At 39.5% G+C, this 27,485-nt stretch overlaps 1 protein-coding gene across 2 annotated transcripts; it reads left to right on the top strand.

Annotated features, from left to right (window-relative positions):
• Positions 1-597: 597 nt before the first annotated feature.
• Positions 598-26,365, top strand: LOC146505522 (gamma-adducin-like). Of its 2 annotated transcripts, none has more exons than XM_085182681.1 (15): positions 598-890; positions 8,755-8,985; positions 10,132-10,276; positions 10,938-11,089; positions 12,358-12,438; positions 14,415-14,564; positions 14,887-15,030; positions 17,186-17,284; positions 17,900-18,073; positions 19,731-19,991; positions 20,201-20,317; positions 20,490-20,579; positions 22,157-22,280; positions 24,404-24,499; positions 24,621-26,365. In XM_085182681.1, the coding sequence occupies exons 2-15, from the start codon at positions 8,785-8,787 to the stop codon at positions 24,869-24,871; spliced, it is 2,085 nt and encodes a 694-aa protein (XP_085038807.1). In that variant the 5' UTR covers positions 598-890; positions 8,755-8,784; the 3' UTR covers positions 24,872-26,365. The 2 variants fall into 2 exon arrangements, with proteins under 2 accessions (XP_085038807.1, XP_085038805.1); XM_085182679.1 differs by lacking the exon at positions 598-890 and adding an exon at positions 5,782-6,050.
• The last annotated feature ends 1,120 nt before the right edge of the window (positions 26,366-27,485 follow it).

The following is a 27,485-nucleotide window of genomic DNA, read 5'->3' on the forward strand; positions in this document are numbered from 1 at the left end:
GTGATGTGTTCCTAGTGTTCTTATCATTTTGATAAGATAAACTGTACCCAGACCCACAGATCATAGGCATGCATGGTTCGCTGTCTACCACATATGCTGTTTGATCGTCTGCCATCACGGTGCATTTGTTGCTCAGTCAAAACGGTTATTCGCAGTCTACAGCTTGTAATTACCTTGCATTTCTACCTTCTTCACAGCGATAGAATGCACTCTTCAAATGCCTGATGTATTCAGGTGGTGGTGCAGTACAGAGGGAGAGCAACACATCCTACTCACTCACTGTGAGAGAGTATGTGGGAGGAGGTGAAAGCATGCAGGCAAGAATTCACTGTGTGCAATGCCCTCCTCGAAAGCAAAATTTAGAACATGAGGCACACTCAATATGCAGAGGAAAAATATGCCTGGCAGGAGATTGCTGCAGTTTTTCTCCATTTATGGTTAGATACAAACGCAACATGTAATTCCTGCTTGATAAAAAAGGCTTTAAAAAATAATGAAGTAAATCATATGTACTTTAGAGAAACTAGTTGGTGTAATATACATATATATATATATATATATATATATATATATATATATATATATATGTATGTATGCCGGGGTGGAAGCTTGTCCCTCCCATTTTTTTTTCAGTGCAGTCCAGTCCATTCAAAATGCTTGGTCAAGTTTTCTTCCATTCCTTTTGAGAATAGACAGCCGCTGTGACAAGAGGAGCCGAGGGAGTTCAGGAGATCAGAGGCAAAGCAGCAGTTTCCTCTCTTCTGGGAAACCAGATGACCTTCTTCAAAGTGATAATGTAAACAGCTATCCAACAACGGCTGGAATCGTGGGAGTTTGAAATAAAACGTGAAGAATTCTGCTGCAGGATAAGTGTAGAAACAGCAATCAATGTAAGTTGTGTTCATTTACTTTTTTCCTTTTTTTTTTAACCTTTTTATCCATGAGAGCAGGCATTTGCTAGAGCTAAGATCAAAGCAAATAAGTTACATGGCAGGGTGATTTTTTTTAAATTATTTTTTTCTATGCAAGCTTTGAAGCTTTTGGAAAGGAAAGTGTATTTTTTTTAGTACACTAATAACAGATAAAGGACACCTTATGGCCCAGGAGAATGGGATTTCTTACAGCAACAGATTGTGATACATCCCTTGTGGAGTGATTTCTTTGTAAACACCATATGAAATTTCAGTTACAGCAAACCTGTAAATAGTTTCTGAGTTGCTGCTTTTTACAGAAAGACTGTGTTGCATCTCTATTTACTGCTTTTTCTAGATTTAACATGGTAGTCGTCTGTCACTGCCTAACTGGCCTGTTTGCTGCAGCAGGGTTACCTCCAGCTGCAGAGGCTTCAAACAGATGTTTTCAATTAGCATCACTCTCCAGAAACATTACTCAGAACAAGCATTTGTTGACTTTAGATGTGGAGCTAGGGCAGCACGGGATTTCATAATGTGTGTGCCTGGTGATGCGAGTTATAGACGGCCATAAAACCCAAAAGCAGGTCATGACCCAAACCCTATCAACCATGCAATCAATTGTTCCTGTTGCCGTTTACACTTAGACACAGTTTTCCTTTTATGACGTTTTACGTTAGATTAAGTTTTACGCTGTCATCATCTCCTTGCTAAATTAATTTGATAATAAATGGCTTTTACTGCACTGCATGTGGGTACTTTGTCAGTTTATAGTAAATGTCAGGTTTTTGCACAAACGTGAGAGGTTTATGGAAAATTTACCACATTACCACCTCATTTTTTCATAGTTGTGATTTGAATGTGACAACATGCAAGGATCTGTTAGCCAGGCCACCACCTCAGCCTCAATTAAAGTGAACCACACAAAACCGCTAGATCTCCAACATGGAGGCCATCCAAAGACAACCGCAGTAGGGACTACAGCCAGCTCTTCCCCTTAGGTAAACATAGTCTGTCTCTTTCCATAGTGCTGCGACGTGTGTGTGTTTGAATATGTCTCCGGCAGTGTGTGATCATGCGTGTGCCGACGCAGTTCTACACGTAAATGCCGCGAAGGCACCGATCCAACTATAACAATGTAAATTGTTTCAGGTTCAAAGTGTGCTCTGTTGTTGCCACCCACCCTGCTGAGTGGGAGTAGCACGACCATTTTTAGCAAGACGTGGAGTGACATATATTTATGTGAAGTTACCAAAACAATGGCATTGTTTTGTAGTAGAAATTTTAAAGAAAATTTAAAAGGTTTCCTCTCCAAAACGTCTGTGTCCGAGTTTTTCTACAAACTAAGGTGTATTTTATGATGTCAGTAGGAATGTTCTTGTTTCTATTTGGGACCTTTCATTTGATCAAAGTTTAAAAGACCTTTGAATATGTTTTAGAAACTGACCATTTAAAGAAGTCACTGACATAAATAAGGCTCTGATGAGTCTCTCAGCTTAACAAATGTGAATTAAATAGAGTGCAGAACACTGGATATCTTTCTGGCAACCAGTGCAGGTTGTACTCAACCTTTTGCCCTATGACAGCTGGGATAGTCTCCAGCATCCTTGCAACACTGAATTGGATAAGTGAAAGAAAATGAGTGAAAGGATGGAGAGAGGGATGGATGGAGTCAATTCAGACAGGCCATGAAGTCAAGTAGTAGTAGAACTCATTAATCCCTATTTACTGATCTCAGTGACAGCCCATATCAATGCATCTAGTTGGCAAATCTCAAAGAGCACATGCTCTTGCCTGTAGATGTTTCCCATCTGTAAGCCACTTTGCAACCCACTTTCAGGGGGAAATAAGCAAAACTCTAAAACTCTCTATGGGTAATTATCAGATTTAGTTTGTTTGTAGCTTTATTTCTATACATATATTTGAATAATTGGATCTGGGACAGAGCTTTCCATGCCATTGTCAAATCCCAATAAGCAGCCAGTATCATTTATGCTGTGTTCAGAGGCTAAATGGGTTGATTATGTAAAAAAGAAAAAAGAACGAAAGGTGCCTCACAGAATCTGATGTCTGGCTGAGTGAGTGCAACGTAATGGTTATGACTAATATTTCAAACATGTCTGAAAGTCAGAGCTATGATTTAAGTCTTCAAGGTAATCAGCACAGAATGCTTTTGGTTAAAAGAGAAATACAACAGGTCTTTACCCTGTGGCTTAATTACAAAGAAGATCCATCAGTCATGCAGACGGGGTGATCAGGGTTATATTTATGAGATGATTAGTTCAACTCTGTGTATTTCTGTGGAACGGTACAGTTTGCGTCGATTTCTAATCTTTCTTCTTGATGCCATGTTATCTGGCACCGATTCTCTCTTTCCCTTACTAATTTTGCCTCAGACAGCATAAGCATTGGTTGCCATGGCAACCATGCTTGCAAGGACCTGAAACAAAGTTGACATTTCTCTCTCTCTCTCGAAATTAATCATCATGATAATGTTCAGTGCTAAATACTAGCAGTTTCTGACTGCTAAGGAAAAAGAAAACACTGATGAGGACTTGAAAAAATAAGGAAGGAATACTCTAAAAAATAGCACAGCAGTTGCATTATGGGAAATGTATTATCTCATATTTTTGGCACTTGATATACAGAAACTCGAGATATTTTTACCTCATGTTGATCTAACTGTTTGGAAGAATTTTACAGACATTAATTATTAAAATTTTAATCAACATAATAGTCATTTATTAATCATAAATCAGGCTTCATTGATGTGAATTACCGCAATCTTGCCTTCTGATGATGAATTTGGTTTGAATAATTGCTTGCACGCTTAAACACTCAGCATTCAAACTATATATATATATATATATATATATATATATATATATATATATATATATATATGTGCATATATGTGTGTGTATATATATATATATATATATATATATATATATATATATGTGTATATATATATATATATATATATATACACACATATATATATATATACACATATATATGTGTGTATATATATATATATATATATACTAAAGAACAGAGATCCCTCTGTCAGCTTTTCCCTACAGAGAAAAGAGATAAAGCACTAGCACTGGTGTGATCATATCCCCCCAAGAAACCCATCAAGGGCAAAGATAAAAGATAAATCCACAGGTCAAAAGGTGGCTACACACATCCCAACACGCTGTGCCTTCCACAGGGCCAGATATCTTTCTTAAGTTCAACCATGACACGACACTGATCACCATTCCCTGTGCTCATGTCTCCCGGGTTTTACTTTGGGTTTACTCCAGTTCACACGCTGGTCCCTCATCTAGCATGACACCCTGAAAGCTTTCGCCTACTCTTCTCTAAGCCTTTAGAAAAGAAAGTCAGCTGTGATTTTTGGTGTCATGCTTTGCAGTTTTTCTTGAGTTTATTGTTCACTCTGAAATGGAGTTTGCTGTGTTTGCTTTACTTTACTTGTGTGTCTGATTTCAATGTCACATCCAGCAGAGCAGTAGTAGGTTTTTGACAAGAAAAAGGTGGGATTCCAGTAGCGGACATCAGTATCCTCAACAGTAATCTGTATGAATGAGTCGTCAAGTAATAACACCTGACATTTGGTGAGTTGCTTTCAGGATAGGCTGGCCTCACTGAAAAGTTTAAATAGCCAGCAAGAATGTGGTGCTTGGAAGGTGGGAGGATGTTGTGCGCAGACATTTAAGCTTGCATGTGGTTTCTGGTGGGAACCCTGCCAGTAACAGGGAGGCAGGGTTCCGAGCGGAGGGGGGAGTTTAGGGGGTCACGCTGCTCCAGAGTGAGAAAGTTCTGCTTTTCATTACATCAACCCATATGTCCACATATCTGCCCCGCCTCCAAGACTCCACTGTGTTTCCTGCAATTGTTGTGTCAGTCAGTGATCTAATCCTTCTCTCTCTTACATCTCAAAATCAAAATTTTGGTACGAGTGTGTCCGATTGTGCGTGAATAAAAGCGGTAATACATCTGTGGGCTGACGGAAGCCGTACTGAGAAAATTGGAAATTCCAGACTTGCATTCATTTAACAAGGAGTGCATTTGAATATTGCTACACTACAGCTCGTAGAGGGTGACCAGCAAAGCAGAAAAGAGTTGAGAGGTGGCTGCTCTTTTTAACACAAATCTGCACAGCCTTGCATTCAGTTGTACTTTGATCTTATTCCTTATTTCGGTTGAGGGAACCATCTTATTTCACTTAAAGAAAAGCAGCGTGTCTAAAAGAACCGTGCACAACAATGTGGCCGTTCAAAAAATATGATTTGTGCAGCCAGCACATTAAGTGGTGGTCTTTTTTTACTTTACAAGTGAAGTGGGCATGCTGTGCTTGTGAATTCGGGAAAAGTAAGTGTGATGTGAATAAAATAATGAGAATTGTTATAGTCTCTCGTCTTTGAGACACTTTCTGTAAGCAAATATGCTATATTGTGGGAAACCTTTTTTTTTTGGGGGGGGGGTACTTATTCTGGCTTTGAAACATTCTGTTTTTGTATGATTGAGGCATGCAGCTTTGATGTAAACCTCTTCGGAGCTGCAGTGGGATCACAGGCGTCTCAGTTATTTATGATATGAAGTGGCAGGAGTTAATGAATCACACACTGAAAGGCAGAGAGCAGGAGAGAAGAGTAATTTAAAAAACACACACAGACACACAAACTTTACTTCTAATCCTCACCAAAAATTATTGCAAGCCTGTAGGATATTCCCTGGGGGGATTTTAAGAATAAGGTTTATTAAGGAATATTAGCTACAGTGTGGTTGTGAAAAACTCAGCTCTGAGTGGCCATGCTTTTGTCCCGCTCAATACAAACGCTCTAGTGGGTGGATAAGTGAAGTCACATGGTCACTTTTCCTCTTTCCCACACCAACACACCCACACCCTCCTCCATGCAGCCAATCTTCACTCTTCAACTCACTACTTACCCGCAGCGGGCAGCCTGCTGCTCCGTCTGGATACTGTAGCAGCACAAGTTGCAAGCCTGTTTCCCCCCAAAACCATGCATCCGAACTGGGAATAATATCCGCGTGGCTCACCTTTACCCACGTTTCAGGAGATATTCGACATCACGTCACCCGGAGGTAGTTAGGAGAACTTTGCTTCAGGTAATTTTCAACTTGCAGTAACAGTTTTACTTTTGGGTTCATGTGCTCGCTTTGATTTTTTTTTCTTCAGCTCGTACCTCTAGCTTTGGCTAATACATCCCCCTCTGCGTTACTTTTCGTTGCAGTAACGGTTAAAAGTTGTAATTTGATGCCACGCATCGAGTGGTTGATTACAGGCTGCCATGAAAACAGCTGTGAGAGTGTTATTTCTGCTTTAGTGGAGTGAAATTGTTGCGTTTCCCGGCCTAATGTGAAGTAGACCTAGCTGTATCTCCCTCCACCCCCACATCAGGTAACACTGCAGCATCAAAGGCGCACGCCGCTTTTCAAAATATCTAATTTGCATGAGGCGACCAGGGCCGGCTGGTGCCCCCCCCCCCCCCCCCCCCCCCCTTTACAAAAAAATGTTTTGGTTGAGCAGCCAGCTCTTTTCTCCCAAAACAACTAAGATTATTATAATTAATTATAAACTCAAATCTAATGCCTGTCTTTACAAAAATGTTTAATTAGTAGATTTATTATTTTAGACTTAACTACGTCTGTGTGCATTTCCATTGCTTCTGGGCTATTTGCTGTCATATTTCAAGTTAGTTACTTTATCAATAGTAAAGTTGCATCCTATGTAGTTATTGGAACTGTCAATAATGATGACTTAAATGTAGGCGGATACATGACAAGAATGTTTAAATAAAGCTGTTTTGCTGTTTTTGACTTGAATAAACCAGTCACATTTGTATTAACAGTAAAATAAAATGTCTGGAAGGCAGATGTCAACAGTTGATTGAACAGTAAAGCCGGGCCTCTCTGTGTGACACCTCATTTGTTTGAGGTTAGGAAAAACCGATTTATTTAGTTATTTACGTGTCTTTTAAACAAACAAAGATACCACTGTGGTGTAAATGGCTGCAACTTTCTGCCTGTGGGGACACAAGTAGATGCTGTAGGTAACCCTGTGAAAGTTAATAAACTCAGAGGAAAGACAAACACAACTTTAGCTCCTGTTTGTTTTGTTAAATTGAGATTATTGGCGAACCTCTGTAACTTCTTACAAACAAGTGCGTGTGCATAACTTTGGAAATTGTAAGTATATACATTGGTTCTGTTGCTGAAATCTTATCATAAAGTCTTATCATTTAGATTTCGTCCTGTGGACGAAAAAGGCTGTTCACCGATATCATTCTTTTCTTAAACAAGGAGCTTTGAGGCTTCCTCTAATTGGGCTTGAGATTAGTTTGGGCAGTTTGGATTGTAGGCATGCTATCATGCACTGGTTACATGGATGGTTACCTCATGATGGCAGCCACTGTTTATTCCATCATCTTGTCAACAGTTCAGGGGATGGAGTTTTTGTTATTGTAGTTAAAAGACTGTTTTTGTTAATAAACTTGTTGCTGTAAGCATGATTTAACCAAGAAAAAGAAAAGAAAGTGTGGCGTGCCAGTTCCCTCCTGATATTATGCACCCTAGGCAACCACCTAAGCCCTTCATGCCTGGCTCTGCTGCTGGCCATGCTTTATAGCTTCTTGATGAACAGAAGAGTTGAAGCTGTTGCTACTTTCCTCTCACAGCGTATAAATTGGCCTAAGTCTGTGTGGACAGGAAGGAGATGTTGAAGTTTGGTGCTGAAACCCACTAAGTAACAGAAAACTGGAAATACTGCCTTTCAGTTATATTTGTCTGCCAACCCGTAAGGCTGCAGTTTATATCCATGGCTGTCTGGACTTATACAACATTTGTTGTGAAGAATCTGAAAGAATCCATGACAGTGTCACCAATTTAATATCAACCAAATGTGAAATAGTCACAATATCGTCTGTTCTTTAGACATGTTGTTGAATAATTGTCTCTGTTAAAAATGATAATGACACTGTGAAGATGACCTGATAGCCAGGAATATACCGGAAAGGAAATCTATGTAACCGAAAACTCCTTTTATCCCTACACCGCAGCATTTCGCGCCTTTCAGGCTGTTGCAGGCTGTTACAGGCTGTGTCAACCTGACGTGTAGTTACATTTCTCGGGCTGTGCATGTCAGGTTACGTCGAAGGTTACGGCGTACAGTTAAAAGGAGATCCCGGTGACAACACAAGTTACCGAGTGATTTCCTGCTGAAATGAAATTCATGCCTAAGACTTAGAATAACTTGATGGTTAGATAAACTGTCGTTTCTGTTTGCAAACAATAAAACAGTGTTTACCTAAGTGTGAATCAATGGATTGTAAACACTCTGTAAGTATTATTTAGCTGTTTAACTGTAAAGTTGCAACAAATATTTCTAAAACTTTGGTAAGTACTGTTTTGTTATGCAAACTAATGACCGGTTGACATAAACATTATTAATAATTTACTGTTGCCAGTGTTCTCTGATAAATCATAATATACCGCTGAGGAATGATAGAGACAGAAATGTGTTGGTTCTGTGCGTGTTTGTGGGGAAAAGTAAGTCAAATGTACTGATCGCAATAAAACAAAAATGCTATTATATTCACAGTAGCTGTGACTAACTTGTCATTTTTGCAAAGCAGCTTTTGTCCTTTCAAAGCAGCACCAGTCACATAACAATAATCACCTCTCTTTTATCTCCTTCTCTGTCATTGCATTAGTCACTATTGCACCCATACAGCATCTTTTCTGTTAAAACAACATCAGTTGCCTTGACAGCCTGAATGCGAAATGAGCTGTGATGTTTTCTCCTTTCTTCTAGAGGAAGAGTGGGAGGCCTTGCGGTGAGAATATGAGTTTGGTGGATGTGAGGCAGACGGTGGGGTCTCTGACCCTGGCCTTGTCCAGCAACGACTCCAAGGAGCGCTACTTTGACCGCGTGGATGAGAGCGACCCTGAGTATCTCCGGAGCAAGAATATGTCACCGGACCTGAGGCAGGACTTTAACATGATGGAGCAGAAGAAGAGGGTCACCCAGATCCTGCAGAGTCCAGTATGTAGCAAGAGGCTTCATACAAATAGCCTCCTACACACAAGCTTTCACTGTGTATGAGTAATAAACAGAGGTTTAAACCCCAGAGAGATACACTCTACCCTTTACTCAATGCTGATTGTAGTGCATGTATTTTTCACTTGTTTATGTGCACATCATTTAATATACTGCATTGTATTTTAATATGGGTTAGCTTTAGCTTACAGAATTAAGTGTAAATGGTTCTACCATTGTTACTGTCCAGATGATTAATATTATTATTCTTATCATTACTTTACAAAGGGGGTTAGTGTTAGTCTGCTTCTTTTTCTGTGTATCAGTGACTCATTTTTAAAGTTAAACTACACTTGGAGGCATTTTTCACTATTTTCCTTAAAATCCTAATTGTAGCACTTCTTGTTGTCCTTAAGCCTATGTCAATTTATTAGGTACATTTCAGTTAAGTTAATAATAAGACAGCACAGCAAAAACTCAGCCTAAATAATGTAGAGATTCACCCTAGGATATAATTTGCATCATTTAGAGATCTGTTCTATTATGTGATCTGCTCTCGTTGACAAAAGACAGAATAATATAAACACCAGTGCATATAATACACAGTATTGCTTCATGAAAATAATGATAAAATGTAGAGCAAATGGAGGAGACCGCATACAGTCAGTGTAAGTACAGGGATGGGAAATAAGTACACACCAATGAAGTGCATGGAAATAAGACGAGCCCACACTCATCTGTGATTGCATAACCCACCAAACAAGTGGAGCTCATCACATCACCATGGGAACCGTGGTCGGATGAAGCAGAATGCCTGAGCTTAGTTGCAGCTCAGGAGAAAATGATGTCGTTTCAAGATTCACAGGCTACTCTTGACGCAGAAATTGATGGTCAAGTTTAATGCCAGCTCCTTCTTCTAATGGACCCCCTTTTCACAGATGTACACAAAGAGCTTTTTTTTTTTTAGTGGTCTGGTGATTTGTGTATAGCTGTTATAAGGAGCATCTAAAAGCTCGCTGTGCTTCCCCACACATCCTGTGAAGGTGTTGGAAGTAGGACAAAGATAGACTGCGTGTACATGAGTTGCTAGGTTTTAGCTTCTTTGTACCATATCTCCTACTATAAAAAAGTTTAATTTGGTTTTGTTTGCAGGTGTTTAAAGATGAATTAGAAGGTCTGATTCAGGACCAGCTGACTAAGGGCAACAACCCTACAGGTCTCATGGCACTGAGGCAGATTGCTGACCTGGTCATGGCCAGCACCACGGGAGGGGCAGGCCCCTTGACTGCTCCCATCAGTGAGTGGCCTCGTGTGCTCGTGTGTGTGCGTCTGAATGTATCCATTTATGTCCCTTTCGGCCTGTTTGTCATTCAACGTGTATCCTGCGTCAGTGCGCATCAGCCAGACTGAATATCTTCATTGTTGGAGGCTGAATTCCCCAACTCCTGTGACACTCAACAACCCTGAAACAGCATAAAATGCTCAATAGTGCTTTTATTAAGTAACTCTCATGACCAGTCTGAGTAATCAAGTATAGCAGTTTGCAGTGTTCATTATACTGGCCTGACCTTTTACCCCTGTGTTTCAGTGGGAGGTCACAGAGCTGACACTGGGAAGTTCTAGTTTTAGACAGTTTAATGATCAAAACTGTAAATGTTTGGAAAATGTAAGAACATGCTTTGAAGTGTGGAGGCAGACCTGTGCCTTTAAAAAGCCAAAGTGGCTATAAAAGTTAATGCCCTGTATCATTAATGGCCTTATATGGTATTACATCCCCAAAATACCCTCAGATACACTTTGGGAATTCTGAGTAGGGCCGTTTTTTCAATCTTCAGCTGTGGAGACTCATGTTCCCCGGGATGTTTGACTTTACATACTGTGGAAACAAATCATGTAAACATGCTTGTACATTTTTCGGATGCACTGCAATGTACTGATGATGTTATGTGTTGTGGCAGGCATCGGGATGGTGACCCCAGTCAATGATTTGTATGGCGTAGAGTCTCCCTCCTTTGCCAAAGGGGAGAAACAGAGTCGCTGCAAGCTGGCCAGCCTCTACAGGCTGGTTGACCTCTTCAGCTGGGCTCGCTTTACAAGCTCCTACATTACTGTGAGTACAACTTCACAATCATGCTCCAGTGCACACCTGCTTATGTATGCAGCACGAGGTTTGTGTTTCTTTATGTGTGCTCCTTGTTCTCTGGCACCTGGAAGGCTTAAAGGGGAATACCACTTTATTTTCAGAAACTATATATTATTTATGGCATAGAAAAGTAAGATTTGTGAATATGAAGCAAGAATTCACAACCATACATCTGATGTACACCTTGGAGAACATCAGAATGTTAGGTTCTGATATTCCCCAAAGACAAAGCGAAGAAAGACACTTTTATCAACCCGCAAACCGATTTTTGAGTTTTTCTAAGTTTTAAAAAAAAAAAGCTTTTGTCTGTGGTTCAGAGTTTCTTTACCCTTGACTTGGGAAAATGCGTCTTCCTTCTCTTAGACAGTGTTAACCCCTCTTGGAAAAAAAACAAAACATTGTAAATGTAGAGATTTCATTCCTCATGGCAGCAGCAGTGGTTGTTGTTGTTGTTTTTTTAGACAAATGTTTAAGAATGCTGCCTCAAAGATTTTACATCAGTTAATTTATATTAAAGGATAGTCACAGGATATGCAGTGTATAAAGCCTCCGTCACATGGACCTGGTCACCAGTGGACAATGCCTTGGCAACCATCAGTTGCTAGGAAAAAATGTGTATTCCCCAACCGGTTTGCAAAAGGCTGCTGAGGTTTGCTGGCAGTAGGTAGGTGAGACTGGTGGCAAAGAGTTGTATGGTGCTACATAAAAAAACCATTGTCACCTATAGTTTGTATGGAAGATGATGATTTGACTGCCCCACTACTCAGTGAGCAGTGGCGAAACCGAAAAGTGTGATAAATACAAAGGTGAAGCACCCTCTTTGTGACTGATTTCACCCAGTAACAGCCAGCAAGCACTTACCAACCAGCTGGGGAATACACATTCTTACCTGGCAACTTGAGGTTGCCAAGCGGTCAATGATTTGTATCACCTGGGTCTGTGTGAGTGAGGCTTTATCTCTCACTGCTAACATTTATCTGCAAAACAAAACCAAAGCAATTTTTAAGCATTTTCTGCCAATGAGTTTGAAATATTCCAAAGAGTAATGAAACCAGAAAGGGCAGCCACATTGATGCTAGATGAAGATACATGTAGACTATGTAAAAACAGACATAGCTCTTTTTGGGACTCCTGTTCTGAAGCCCCTATTTTGCATTTAAATCACTGTCCTCTTGATTTTTGTACATCAAACATGAGCTTTTCGCCACTTTACTCATGTGTTCATTTTGTCATAGGTACGTGTCAGTAAAGAGCAGGACCACATTCTCATCAGTCCACGAGGTCTTTCTTTTGCTGAAGTGACGGCAGCAAATTTGGTAAGGAAAGTAGTTGAGTGTGTTATTTTTAGTTGGGAATATAATAGTTTTAGTACTACAGATGGCAGTTTATTTGGCCAATTCTGATTCCCATTTATTTGTAAGACCTGTTTCTGTTGATTTCAATTTTCTTTCTGAGAACTAACTAAAAGCATATACAGACAAAAAAGTAACTTTTCATTAACGCCAAATATTATTTTCATGATTAAAAGAAATGATTAAACTTTACAATTTGCCTCAAACTATAAGTTTCAGGATCTTATTTAGAACAAGTGAAAATAAAGTGCTTTGCTACTGGAAAGGGGGACAAATAGTTAACTGAAAATTAGTTGCTGCTCACTCACATTTACCATATACGTATTTTGCCTTCCAAACAAAAGCAGTTGCAGCAGCTTCATATAACAAAACAAACGTCTGGTACTTAAATCGTTTCTAGTATTCCAGTATTTTATTGTAGGGTCTCTACCTTAAATTATAAAACGTCTTGAGGCAACCGCAATAAAACTACTGAATTAGCAGAATATTACCTATTTTCTTTTGCTCACTTATCTCCATTTTCCTCACAAATGCTTTGATCTGTTGCTCACGCCAGGCTGAGATCTGATTAGCTTTAGCTTTAGCCACTTAGCCTTTGTTAGCTTCTTTAAAATGTCCATGTTCAGCTGGGTGAAAATGATTTAAGTGCCTCATTAAGACCAACCGTGGTTTATTTTGGTGAACCTTGTGTCTTCACTCACAGTGATGTGTTTCCACACTAATGTCATTTTAGTGTGTGGCTGTGAGTGTGCTGCATGTTGTATATGCATGAAACGGACCAGTTTGTAATTGAACATATGGTAGGCTGACCGGCTTTTCACTGGTCAATACGTACATCTCTATTTACGACATGTACCTGGCAACAGATGTGAATTAATGTCACTGCTTTTGTCTGAAATCACAGCTAAAGTCAAAGTGACAGGCGGGTTCTTTTCAATAATAATGATTGGACTTAATGTAAAGTACACAAACATTCAGCAGTCACAAGAAAGGGCATTCACCCACTCCTCCTGCAGCTGACAGGTGAACAGGTACCACCCCAATAATGTGACCAGCTTTACAAAAGTATTTTAAGCAGATACACAGACGCTTTAAACATCAGAAATCACACAGTTAACAACAGCATAAAATCTGTGTTTGTGTTCTGTTATGACTGGAAGGGTCAGTCAGCTGTAAATTTACATTATTGTCAGTTGGCTCGTTCTCTTTCATGCAGTGATCTTACACTTCCTGACATCTGACGCACTCTAAAAGCATACGTTTTTCTTTAATGTTAGCTTTTGGCTTTTGCAGTTGTCATTCTAAAATGAAAAATCGTCAAGAGCTCAGATCCTAATAGGATTTTTATTTGATTTACCTAAAGTAAACCAGTGTTAAATGAAGTCAAGTTCATTAAAAATGAACCAGTCGTAGTTTTGGGGAAATTTGTTAATTTAATTAACTGTTTGACTTTAAGATAATGGCATATCAAAGAAAGGATATGAAATGTATCCGACACACAAGTGTGGTTCTGTGCTGTTTGCTGTCATCCACTTCACACTGTTTCACTGCTCGACAGGTTACAGAAGTAGTCATAATGCCCCCGCAAAAATAAAGGAAAGAAAAACAACACTGTATATTCTAAACTATTAAAAGAAATACACTTCTAAGGAGAAGAAAACATTCTGCTAGACCTTAAGCATGCACACAGTGTGTACTTGTAATTAACAATTGTAAACATGACCTTGTTTAGACACAAACTCCACAGGGTACCTTTAATGGTTCAGTCACGCTGCAGGCAGTTATTACCTTAAGGTTTATAGTGTTATAAAAAAAGCAAACCAGAGTTGGGTATTCTTTGAAAGTACTACACCTACAACTACTGCTGACAATACTAAACAGCCAGCTCCCATTTCTCACATATCTCTGCTTGTTGTTTGTTTGATTTCTCCAATATTTAGGTGAAGGTCAACATAATTGGTGAGGTTGTAGACCAGGGTTCTACTGATCTGGGGATCGACCAGTTTGGATTTGCTTCCCATTCTGCCATTTATTCAATGCGCCCTGATGTGAGATGCATCATCCATACACACACCGCAGTTACAGCCGCTGTAAGTACGCTCGGGGCAAATATTAAATGAGCTTCATTTTAATCAAAGCTGCTGCTAAATACTACTTTGGTATCACACGAAGAAGGCTGAGTTAAAGGCAGCCCCCTGCATGTCTAGTTATTTTAGATGCTGGCAGTCTGTAACGCAGTTTCTGTTCTCTCTCTCTCTCTCTTTTTTTTTTTTACCATTTTCTTTGAAGCTTTGCTATAAAATGCACAGCACATGATGTGTGCACCATTTTATTTGTGCCCGACAGCGAAAAAGGCGCCTCTGTTTATGCTGGTGTGTCACACGCTTAGTTGTTTTTATCCCATGCTAACAGGTGTCCTCGATGAAATGTGGAATCTTGCCCATTTCCCAAGAGGCTTTGCTTCTGGGAGACGTGAGGTGCTTTGGTTACCATGGCAGCCTGGATGATAAAGAGACAAAGGTGGAGTTTCAGAAAGCTCTGGGCCCGACTGCCAAGGTACTGTCAAAGCAAGGCACTCCATTAGTGGCAAGCTCACGTTCACGTGGGACAGAGTGGGCGTATTATATTGTGCTGTATGCACATGTGCTGGGGGTATTTGTACCACTGGTTGCTAACTGTAAATAGCTGAGTACACTAGAATATTTAGTTTATTTAGATATGGAGTATAGGTACAACAAATAGTCTTAAGTAGTTTGTTTAGCGTGTTTACCCATTTTAATAAGAAATAAATAAAATAATAAAAATTAATAAATATAGAACCACCTATTTAGGGACTACTCTGACATTTAAAGTAAAGTTAGATGAGACAATACCGCTCTCATGTCTGCCACGCAATCATTGCAAGCAGATGAGCAAATTTAAAGAGGTAGAGGCTGCTTAAACCAGCCGATCTAAGATTGTTCTAGGGCTCCCAGCCCAGAAATAGTCTGGTCTACCAAAGTGTTTTTGGTAGACCAGACTACCAAAAACACTTTTGGTGGGGGGGGGGGAATAAATAAGCCTGCTTATTTATTTCCCCCCCCCCCCCCCCCCCCCCCCCCCACCGTGGTAGTCCCATATATTTAGACTATGCTGAAAACTACAGCTTTGTGACTCATTTTTATTTATTTATTTATTTTGGATCTCTGATAGCTGAAGACTGCTGCATATCACTGCCATTTTTTCACCCACCATCTAGAGTTAGGCAGTTTTATAAATATGTCACCAAATGTTAATGCATTACTCAAAAACAACACAAACTGAATCATCACAACCAGCTTCTTAATGTGCTGAACAATGACTACAAAGAGGGAAAGTTAGAAATGCTTTAATATCCTTGTCTGTACCAGATGGCATCCCTGGATTGCCACAATATTAGTGTGAAATGTAATGCTGAGAGCAATATTTGACTTGGGTCGACCAGTTAAGCAGCAGTCGCAACATATTAATACTGCAGATATCTCATATATTGGTAACAAAAGAGCCATAATGTGCATGAACATAAACTCTAAAAGTGCAAAAAGAAGCTTTAATAGGCAGATTTGTTACTGTTGGACAGAACGAGGCTACTGTACTGCAGTCGTTGTTTTATTTTAGCCGTAGCCTTGTATAGAACAGACAAATGTGAGAATGTCATTGAGCTTCTGGTCTAATAAATGCATTTTTAAAAGAAATGTCTAATTAAACTTTTAATCATAGCCATATATTTTTCATTAACCCTTTAAAGCCGCTCTGAGCGGGCATGCTCCGTTTTGCGTAACTATTTTTAAATCCCGGTAGAACTGCAACCACGTGAGCTAGGGCAATAATTTTTTTTGCATATGAAACCGGAGGAGTTGTACTTACATCTTGTGCCATCAGCTTGTCCTAGGTCACAGTTTCCTTCCACATAAAGCTTTGCAAAAACTGCATAAAAAGCACTTGCAGCAACATAAACATAATATTCCAGAAACACGCTTTGCCGATCTGATCAGCTGTTTGTAACACTTCCTACGTCCATCAGCGCGAACTATCGCATGACCGCCATGTCCTGCCCGAAACCGGAAGTGACGTCATTTTGTGGAAATGTAGTTTTTTACCATCAGGGCCTCATGAGCCTATACTGGTGTTTCAAAAAGTCATGTTTGACTTTATGACTTTCTGTATTGTTTCTGGGATGCTTAGGACTCATATTGCACTGCTGGAAATAGTTTATTTTGATGCATATGCTGTTATTTTGCAAATTTGCATTATAATATTTATATTCGTTTTTCCTGCAGTATGTTAAAATTGGTGTATTTCAAAAATAAAACTATGAAGACACTCAAAATATATTTCCTGTAGTGGGAAACTAGTTTGCAACTTTTTTGTATTTACAGTTTTGAGGGATAAGCCTCTTAAATTTCTCTAACTAGAAATATATGTTAAAAAAAACAAAAACAATTTAAAAAATTTTTGTAGTTTATTGCACCTTTTTGCAATTTATGCAATTACTATGCACTTAATGCATACATATTATTAAAATTTGGGCTATAATGGTTGTATTGATGTATAGCAACTTGAAATGCTCCCAAAAATGGCACTACAGCATGTAAAAATATAATATAAGCTCTGGCGGACTTGGTTCTATGGTAGGTCTTAAATGGTTAATGCACATTCAGGATGTACTAATGTGGCAGTTTGTGTTTTTCAGCTGATGATCCTGAGGAATCACGGGCTTCTGGCTTTGGGAGAAACAGTAGAAGAAGCTTTCCACTATATGTACCACTCACAGCTCGCCTGTGAGATCCAGGTATAAAAATCGTTATTCTTGAGCCTACCTGCCCTTGGTAATGGAGTGTAATTGCGCCATTCCGGTCAAAGCAATTGGTTAACTTCGATGTGGCCTTTCTTCACACTTCCTAAGTCAGTTTTATGCGCGTGAGTCACTGATATTATTTTCCAGCTTTTATTTGTTGAAATGTTTTTCCCCTCTGTCTACAAATGAGTCAGACACATAAAACAGAGCAGTGCCTGAAATGGAGGCAAAGCTAATATCAAGCGTGCTGCTTGCTTGAGTAAAGCTGATTCAAATATGTGTCAGTGATCTCTGTTTACAGACAGGTGGAACCCCGCAGTGTTCCTGAAACACTCCTGTTGCTTTGTGCAAGAGATCCTTTCGCAGCGATTTTTGTTTTCTCGACTCTGTTGGTTTTTCCGTCGTTTTTGACGTGTTCAGAGTTCACCCCACTTACAATTGTTTAATTCTATAATTCTATGATGGATTGTTTTGAAATTAAAATGATGTGTCTCAGAAAAGAAAGTTTTAGAATTAATCTCCAATTTTTATGAGTGAAATCCTCTGCACCGAATGCCAAGTGAAAATTGTATTAACACAATCTTTGATGGTACAAATGACTTTGTTTAGGTGAATGCTATGAGATGTTCAGGCGGCGCGGACAACCTCGTTCTCCTGGACAGGGATAAGTTTAAGCCCCTGACCCAGGGAGTGGCCGCTGCCGGTGTCGTCATAGACAACGAGGTCAAGTGGAAAATAGGCGAGGCAGAGTTCGAGTCTCTTATGAGGATGCTAGACAACCTGGTGAGTGAACCCTGACCTGTGCCTTTTACCCACGATGCTTTGAGTTTCCTGTCTCGCATGCTTCCTCGGGAAGTTGCTGACTAGAGGACACAATGAAACTTCATGTGTTTTTTTTGTTTATCTAATCTTAAATGGATTTTTTTGTAATTGGCTCATATTGTTTTATGATATTTGCAGATTTCATTTCCTAATATTCAGGATACTGTTGTTCTAGCTGCGAGAACAGAACTCCTTCTGCTGGGCTTTGTAAAACCATACACCCTGATTTTTATTTATTTTCTTAAGCCTCACTGATAATGCCCAGGCCCTGACATGTTTTGTGGACACAGAAGATGTCAGACTGTCTGCTCGAGTCGCCTTCCTGCTAACAGCTCCGGCTGGAACAGACTGCAGCTGTGTTAGCTCTGTGTGATCAGAGATCGCCCACCCTCTCAAACATAGCTTCCAGATGGCGAGCCGTGCTGCGGGCAGTTACAGCCACACGGACCACACAGCCACTTAGTGCAATAACTCCCGTGTACTCAATTTGGAAATAGGATTTGGCATTTTCTTCCAGACTGTTGAGTATGCCACGGGGCGAAAATGCCAGCGCAGTCGTTGCAACCGGACGCCTGACCTTCCCTGACAGAGGGTGGAGTTTGATTGTTGCCGTGTCAGAGATGATTCCCAAACAAAGACAACAAAAAGCTGAGCTGCGCTAAAGGTCACAGCTAATGATGAAGGAATGGTATCTGACAGAAGGTGATTTAGAAATTGCATTGCATGGTTTTAAAAGCGATTTTTAAAAAAAATGCTCAAAGGAAAGGCTGCGTGACTTCTCTAAACCAAGCAATGAGATGGAAAGGTGAAACAGATTAGGGGTGTGGATGAGGAGTTGGCCTTTTAAAGTACCTGCTTAATTAAAAATATCCTCCTATCTGTCCGTTCACCTTTTCATTATATTAGATTCTGTCACACATGTTGGCAATAGTTACTGTAGCTCTTGTACTCCTTTGTACAGTTTGTGTAGAAATTTATGATGATGAATGCTACGACTGATACGCCCTGAATTGTATTTGTTTACTGTGTTTCAGTCACACGTAAAGCATTTGGAAACTGGCTTTAGTTTCCACTGAACGGCTCTGTGAAAAATTGCTTGCTGGCACTGTGACGATCAAAGCTCAATGCAGAGGGGATTTTTATTTTTTATTTATTTATTTATTTTTTGTGGCAAACTTGTCAAATTGCCTGTGCAGAAATGCCACTTTTGATTGTTTTTAATGTAGCGTTACACTGCTTTTCTTCAGACCACACTTTTCTACATACTGCAAGGACCCATCACTAGTTTTCTAGTTGTCTCCCTTCGTCTTTGATGTATTGTTAACAACACACTCCTTTAAACCAAAGTTGTCTTCTCCCTCTCAAACTGGAGGCGTCTGCAGAAATGCTGTTTGTATATATTGCGTTTAAATATTTAAAAGTATTGTGTAAGTGGATTCTGGGTGGCCTGTGAATCATTTGAATTGTGGGGGGTTTGGGGGTTTTGGGTTAATATTTCTTATTTATCCCATGAGCAGAGAAGAATAGTGCAAAATATTTCAAAGACTTTAACTTCTGGCAAAGGGAAACTCTCGGTGCGTGTGCCGCAATAATATTTTCTGCTTGTGTAACGTGCTAGGGATACAGAACGGGCCATTCTTACCGGAACCCCATTGTCCGTGAAAAACCCCGGTCTAAGAACGACGTCGAAATCCCCGCCACAGTGTCGGCTATGCCGCCAGAAGACTGTGAGCTTGGCCTGCGGAGCCCCTTCAAGTTTATGGCGCAGAAACAACAGAGAGAAAGGACCCGGTGGCTTAATTCACCCAACAGCTACTTGAAGGTCAATGTTCCTGAACAGTCACCCAGCGGGGACGTGAGCCCGAGGACAAAAACCATGGTGTGTTGATTTTATTGTCAAAGTGTAAGAGGAAATGAAACGATTTGATCCTATCGGCTTTGGTGTCCTGAGCAAGCTCGTCTTTTGAGGTGCCCATTTTTATCTGTGTTAGCCTGCCCTCTTGTGGCGAGTTTTTTAAATGCACTTTTTATATTCTGAATTCTTGCTATTAATCTATGTGTGTGTTTGCTTTATTTAAATTCTCTCAGTGGATGAAGTCCTCGCAGCCAGGCTACAGCGTTGGCACCCCAATAAAGATTGAAGACCCTAACCAGTTTGTCCCACTCAACACTGACCCCACTGAGGTTTTGGATAAGAGGAACCGGGTCAGTTGAAAAATGATCACATTTTCCACAAGATTGCCCCCAGATGTTACAAACCTGGGCGGTAGAAATGCTCAAAGATTGGAACAGCTACACTGTCATTTGAATGTCAGTCATAGCATCTAATAACCAAAATTCTAAAGCTGAGATTCCTTTGTTGAATATGTTTGTTCAGATAAAAGAGCAACACAGAGGTGACCAGATGACCGCGGGACCTAAATCTCAGTTACTGGCAGGCATTGTTGTGGACACCATACCAGGACCAGTAAGTTTATGTATCATCTGTAAAAAAAAAAAAAATGCAACATTAGCAGCTGGATTTCATGATGCAGTGTGTGTCATGGTATTTTAGTGTGTTTTGCATTTGCCTAAGCACGTCTGAAAATAACACACAACTCAACCCACATACTAAATTGCTGCTCAACTCATGAAGACATTTTTCTTACAAATGTGTCTTTCCAACGGACAGCATTTATTGGTAACAATCATTGTTAAAACAAAGATAATTAACCAAACACAAACCGTTCAGTTACAAGTTGGTGATCCAGGAATTTTGAATCAGTCATCTCTCCAAATTAGTATCAGGTGTAGTGCCTATGGTCTTACTTAGTTTAAACATTGTTTCAGACTGCAACACACACAGCAGCACTGTTCATCAGGATCATGTGACACGACTAAAACAAGAGTTGTTCAGGAATGGTTTGAGGAATTTGAGTCCATTGATCTACAGATCTTTCAGCTTTGGAGGCTGATAAATGTCAAGATTACAAAAAAAATATGTAGTAAATGAATAGCACACTAAAATATTCTGTCTGTCGTGTTTATTGAAATTTGAAAAAGGTCACACATTCTTGTAGATTTTGATTGCAGAGGTTAACGCAGTGTTTACATTTATGTCCTTGTGAAAGCAACCAAAAATGCAAATATCGTCCAAAGAGGAAATATATGCGTAAGATTTTTAATTATGTAGATTGTGCCAATTAAACACATGTATCAACAGTCATGATCCTTCCATAAATGCTAATTGGAACACCTTCACAAAAAGACTGTGATTATGTGTTATTTCATTTTGTAAGTAAATAAAATATAATGCAAAGAATGTTTCTAGCTATAAGCATGCAAAGAATTTGAAGATTTTACCATCCACAGTACGCGATAGGATTAAAAGATTCAGGAAATCCACAGAAATCTCTGCATGCTAGCAGCAGGGCTGAAAACCAGTAATAAATCATCTTGATCTTTACATCCTCAGGCAGTAGTTGTGTAGTGGAAACGAGTGCACGGGCTTAAGAGCACATCAGAAAACCACTCCGTTGCATTCAGAAATGGAAGCTGAAAGGAGTCGGTGCAACTGCACATGTGAAGGCACCATTAATAATGAATGATATTTGGGTTTTAGAGCAACATGTACTGCTATCCAGATGCTGCATTTGTTTTTTTTTGAACATTTGGCACTTAACGAAAAAACAAAGTACAAAAAAGAAGTCCTTCTATATTGGAGCAGCTGAAATCCTTCACCATGTAAGAAGGGGGTGGGGGGAGGTGGGGTGCTTTGATAACTGTACAACAGTTTATGTCAGAGCTCAAATGTTTACAGAGGGTTTTAAAAGAAGAGGTGATGCAACACTGTGGTAAACATTCCCCTGACCCATTTTTCTTCTAAGAAAAGGAGTTACCATTATTACATTTATAAAGCCCCAATATATTAAAAAATAAATAAATAAAACAAACAAAAGTTTTTACTTTCAACATTTGACATTCAACAAACTGTTTCAACCTTTTGGAAATAATATTGTGCATCAGCTGACTGCAACGGCATCTTATGTTTTCCTGTGTCTTTAGGCTTTCATCATTGAGGATGAAGAGCAGACCCGCTCTCTTCCTCCCAATCCTTTCAATGATCTCACAGAGAAGGTGCTGGAAGAATACAAGAGCATGGTAGAAAGAAAGCAGCAAGGCCAAGAAGGTACTGTTCCCTATCCTTTATACATTAGTCAGACTGAGTTTGCTGTTGTTGCCACACAAGAATTGTGCCATTAGGTTACACTCAAGGCAGTTAATTAGAGCCAGCTTGTCCTGGGTGGAGGAAGGTTTGTACAGGAGGAAAGTTTCCTACTACTTCCTACTGGTGAGAGATGAGCTGTAGAGACACTCGCCATGTCAAACTCCTTTTGTTTCATTGTGACTGTAAACAAAGGGAAATCTGTGTACAGGAAGGAAACATCTTTGCAACTGTGCATCAAAGTAACTCCTTTGTTATTCTCCATCACAGAAATGCTTCACTATTGGAACATGTGAACTAAGAAACCTATGGAACAAAGTTGTTAAAATGTTCGTGTGTTCAATACTTTTAGTTTGCTGGCAGCATGAGTGTAGTGAGGTTTTTGGTAGAGTTGGGGGATGTAAATATTTGGTATACATGGTTAAGCAATGCTCTGGCATAAACATGTATGGTTGCCAGTGGAACTGGGCCACTAGTGTTTAATGATGATGTAACTGCTGATAGAAGCGGCAGGATGACTTCTGAAGTGTACAGGGCTGAACTCTCTGCTTAGATTCAGCCAAATGCTGTAAAACTAATCGAAGCGTGCTTCACAGTGCAAATGGATAACGACCCACAGCATACTGCAAAAGCAACCCGAGAGTTTATAAAGGTAAAGAAATGAGATATTCTTCAATGGCCGAGTCAGCCAGCTGATATAAACTAAATAGGGCGTGCTTTTCAGTTACTGAAGACCAAGCTGAATGCAGAAAGACCCACAAACAAGGAGCAACTGAACGTGGTTGCAGTGAGGCGCTGGCAGAGCATCTCAAGGGAGAAAACACAGGATTTAGTGATGTCCACGAGATCTAGACTTCGGGCAGTCATTGACTGCACACGAGCTTCATCATTGGTTTGTCCAATTATGTTTGACCCGTATTGTGTATAAAAATGACGGCAAGTTGCAAACAGTTAATGCAATACTTTAGTTAAACCCCTTGCCTTAAAGATGACAGTCTGCAATTAAATCACATACTGAATGTTTGAGTTAAAATCCTCTCGGGTAGTATACGGAAACAAAATTACACAGGTTTTGTCAGTGCCTAAATAATTATGGGAATGCTGGAATGCTATCTGGTCAATCTCAACATTGACCAGACAGAAAAAAGGACATCTCCTAACCTTTAAGCTTGTGCTACCATAAGATTTTACAAACACTTTACATGGTAGATATTAGTGGCGTCCCTGCTAATTCCTAACACAGTTGAAAATGATGACCAATCAGGTGCACTGTTCATACCTTTGTATGTGGAAAGAGGGGTAGAGCTAGTTGCTTTTAAAAATACTACAGAGGAAGGATACAAATATTATCTGGGCTAGTAATATGGCGTAACTGTCGTTAAAGGTAAAACCAGTATAACCAGTCATGGTGGTAGAAAAGAAAACAAATATTGCAACATATTTGAGCGGTCCCCAGGGCGTTATCCATCACTAGAAACAGCTGTGGTAATGAGGAAGGAGAACCCAAACAGAAAAGATAGTCATAACAGGTATAATAGCTTACTTTTATAACTGATGCGGTCTGATCAAGAAGTCAGTGTGGTTTTCTGCCTCATTGATTCCACAGCCTCAACATCCACACAGTACAGTAAAGCCCGGTGTTAGATATTTCAAGTTTTCAAACTAAAACTGGGTCAGCAGCAGTTCCAAAAGTCTCTCTTTTTGGTTTCCTAAAGCGTGGGGGTGTTGTGGACATCGAGATGTTGCTAAAGTAAATGATATTAGTATAGATGTGCCTTTGATCACGGCTCTGGATGCATAAAGGGAAGTCCCCTGAAGAGTGCAGTGCTGTTGTCAGTTATACATCCATACCTTCTTTGCTGTAAGATTGCAAAATGTGTGCTGCCGGGGAAAATTTCTAATGATTGATTCCTGGGACATTTGTTCCAACATTCCCGTTCTCCCTCTGAATGAATTGTGTAACCCTGTTAGCTGTTTGTAGAGTGCCAACATCAGCTTGGGATTTTATTTGTTCATATAATAGCCTAAGCTGACTCATACCTGCTTTGTTGGATGACTGACCCCTATGAGCTTCAATCCTTTTACAGAAGATGATGATGCCACTGATGCAGATGAGATGACCACATTTGATGGCTCGACTATCTCCCTCTCCCTCTCTCCCATAATGACGCCAGATAAACAAGGTAATTAGCAAGTGAATGGGTGTTTTAGTTTGTGAAAAAGGACTAGAAATGCCTCAAATGAAATGGATAATTTAACGTGTTTTTATTCGCATCCCTCTCCGTTGGCTTCATCTCGTGACAGACACAATACCCAATGGGAAAGACCACTTGGCAGAGATGGAGGAGGATCTGAGCATCGAGGTATCCAAGCTGAGCGTGAGCACTTCAGAAACGGTGGAAATCTCCATAACAACAAAGGAAAAGACGGGGGAGCCTCAGACCCCGGAGAGCCAAACCAAGTCCCCCAAGAAAAAGAAAAAGAAGTTCCGCACACCTTCATTCTTGAAGAAGAGCAAGAAAAAGAAGGAGGAGAAAGAGAAACCAGAAGCATGAGCAAATGAACCCGAAAAGCAATGAAAACGTCTGAATTGCCTTCCTAATTTTCAGTTTGTTGAAGGGAAGTGAAATAAGCCCCCCAGGACATTGTTGTATTTGAACACCCAGTTCCCCACATTCACAGCTATTATTCAATGTGAAAGTTTTTCAGAGATGTGCCAGTAGATGGTAATGCAGAAGGTTTAATTTCCTGTGAGATTTCATTTGACCACTGAGGGCTCCGCAGAGTTTCATCAAATCAAAATGCAATGCAGGACTGTTTTTGTTTTGGTTCTTTGTTCTCACCCATATTTTTTAACGGGTTTTAGAAATGGGTATCAAAGGAGACGGGGGTGACTCAGAGCCCTGGAGAGCCAAACACAGGCCAAAGCTTTGAAGTTAATGCATCCGATCGGACGTGTTACATATTTGTGAATTTTTTTTTTCCCCCTTTTTGCACAAGTTCATTGTTGAATGTATACTGACAGCTAAGAAAATTGTTTAACAATTTAAAAAAAATTTAACTTCCATACCAGTAGTGTAACAGCGGCTGAAGATATTCAAATTATATGACGGTTAGACTTATAAGAAGTACGAGTTGTAACTGAACATAGTCATAGTTCTACTACCTTGTAATAATATATGTCGGTTTATATTATAGGTATTAACATTATAGTGTTTGAGAGATGATTTCTTTGTCTATTTACATACTAACTCTTATACTTAACACGCAGTGATTGATAATTCAGTAATAATTCATGTAGATTTTAACATGTGGTATTGTTCCCATGGTTGCTGCTTTATTGTAATTGTGACAAGGAATTGACTGTGACTATCAGAAAGAGCTCAGCAAAGCGAGGATTGCCGCACGTTGTTTAGGAGTGACAAAGCGTGACTTTTTACAGAACTGACGGGAAAATCGCTTCATTGGATGAAAGTGGCACGTCTGCGCTGCAGAAAGTGAAATGAATGTGACGGATGCTGATGGCAGATTTTGGCTAAGTAGTCAGCTGATGGAAAGCTTTTCTTTGTAGCCACTGTTAGTTTGATATAAAGTATATTAGAGGGCCATATATTTACATCCCAGTCAATAATGTGAATGATTTGTTTAAACCCAAAGGGAGTGAATTCTTTGCCTTTGTAAATAGTTTTCTTTTTTCTTTTTTTTTTTGTGAAGTTCTTTTGTTACGCTAAACCAAATGTTAAACAATGAAATATAGAGATGTGACAGTACAATCAAATAACAATATTTTAACACTTCCTCTGTTGTTTTTGGTTTTTTTATCCACCTTAATTAAGCTCCTTATTTACTGAACATGCAGAGCGCTTTGTGTTTACAAACTGTATTACTTGTGTAATTAGTGTGCTTAATGCTGTTCTTCCTCTGTTGTTTACATTGCTGTTTGTATCACCTTTTTTTTTTTTTTCAGTCACCTTGCTTCAAAGTCAGCCTTTTAACAATGCCTTGATTTAACGACCTGATTTAATAAAAGCTGGGATATGTTTCCATAACTGTTCTGTTTCTGTCTCGGTTATTAGCTGAAGGATGCTCGATCATTTAAAGCAGTGGTTCCCGATCTTTTTGCGCGCAGAATTTTTATACAGTCAAAATTTTACATGAACTGTTTTCGTCATTAAATCGCTTTATTTGAACTCATCTTAAACTAGATCTGTTTGATGTTTAAACTGAGATATCTACAACTTTAAACTGTTCACCAACTGCATTTAGCTATGACTCTGTTTAACAGTCATTTATTTCATGACTTGGTGACAAATTTAAACTGTTAATCCACTTTGTAACATTTTACACACACTTGTGGTAAAAGGTGCACCATTTGCCACTTCTAAAGTATTACATATCAGGACATTATCTAGTCCTTATTAGACCTTAAAATTAAGTAAGTGCAACTTCAAATGAGCAACAACATGAGATGTATTATACTACATCACTATTTTTTTTAACTGAGCAAAATGCAGAAGCAATGTGTGCAAAAGTAAGTACTTCCTAAGATTCAACGCCTTCAATAGCAAAACTTGTAATTGTTTCCTGGATGACTTTAGTCTCTGAAATTGCTGAGGAATTAAAGTGTACTCTTCTTTGGGTTTGCAGCCATTCTGTTGTAGATTTGCTGCAGTGGGATCATTGTCCTGTTGTACGACTGAGTTTTAGCAGTTGAACAGATGGCCTCACATTTGACTCTAGAATATTTTGGTATACAAAGGAGTCCATGGCTGACACAATGACTGTAAGGTGCCCAGATCATCTGACTTCAAAACAAGCCCTGATCATCACCCCTCCACCACCTTGCTGTTTTGGTTCTCTCCAAGTGTCGAGCTGCGCAATAACCACATAACTCCACCTTGTTGTTGTGTATCCAAAAGCCATTGTTCCAGACATCTTATGAGTTGCTGACATGCAACTTTTTTAAAGGGAACTCCATAGCTTTTCATACAAACCACACTTTCATTTGTTTTCTTTTTGTACTTTCACGATCTTTAATATTTAACATGCTAACTGAAGCCTGCAGTGTAACTGAGTCCGAAATACACCTCTTGGGTTTTTGTTTGTTTGTTTGTTTCATTTTCTTAAGTTGTCTTGAAATCGTCTTATAACCCATCGGAGATTGTTCAG

The sequence above is a fragment of the Neolamprologus multifasciatus genome, chromosome 13 (genome assembly GCF_963576455.1).
Source record: "Neolamprologus multifasciatus chromosome 13, fNeoMul1.2, whole genome shotgun sequence".
NCBI classification, from domain to species: Eukaryota; Metazoa; Chordata; class Actinopteri; order Cichliformes; family Cichlidae; genus Neolamprologus; species Neolamprologus multifasciatus.

Bases quoted from the DNA above. Each gene is read 5' to 3' on its own strand.
- LOC146505522 (XM_085182681.1), top strand. From the start codon at position 8,785: ATGAGTTTGGTGGATGTGAGGCAGACGGTGGGGTCTCTGACCCTGGCC. The intron at 8,986-10,131 runs GTATGTAGCAAG...TTTTGTTTGCAG, and splicing joins CCCAGATCCTGCAGAGTCCA to GTGTTTAAAGATGAATTAGA. The intron at 15,031-17,185 runs GTACTGTCAAAG...TGTGTTTTTCAG, and splicing joins CTCTGGGCCCGACTGCCAAG to CTGATGATCCTGAGGAATCA.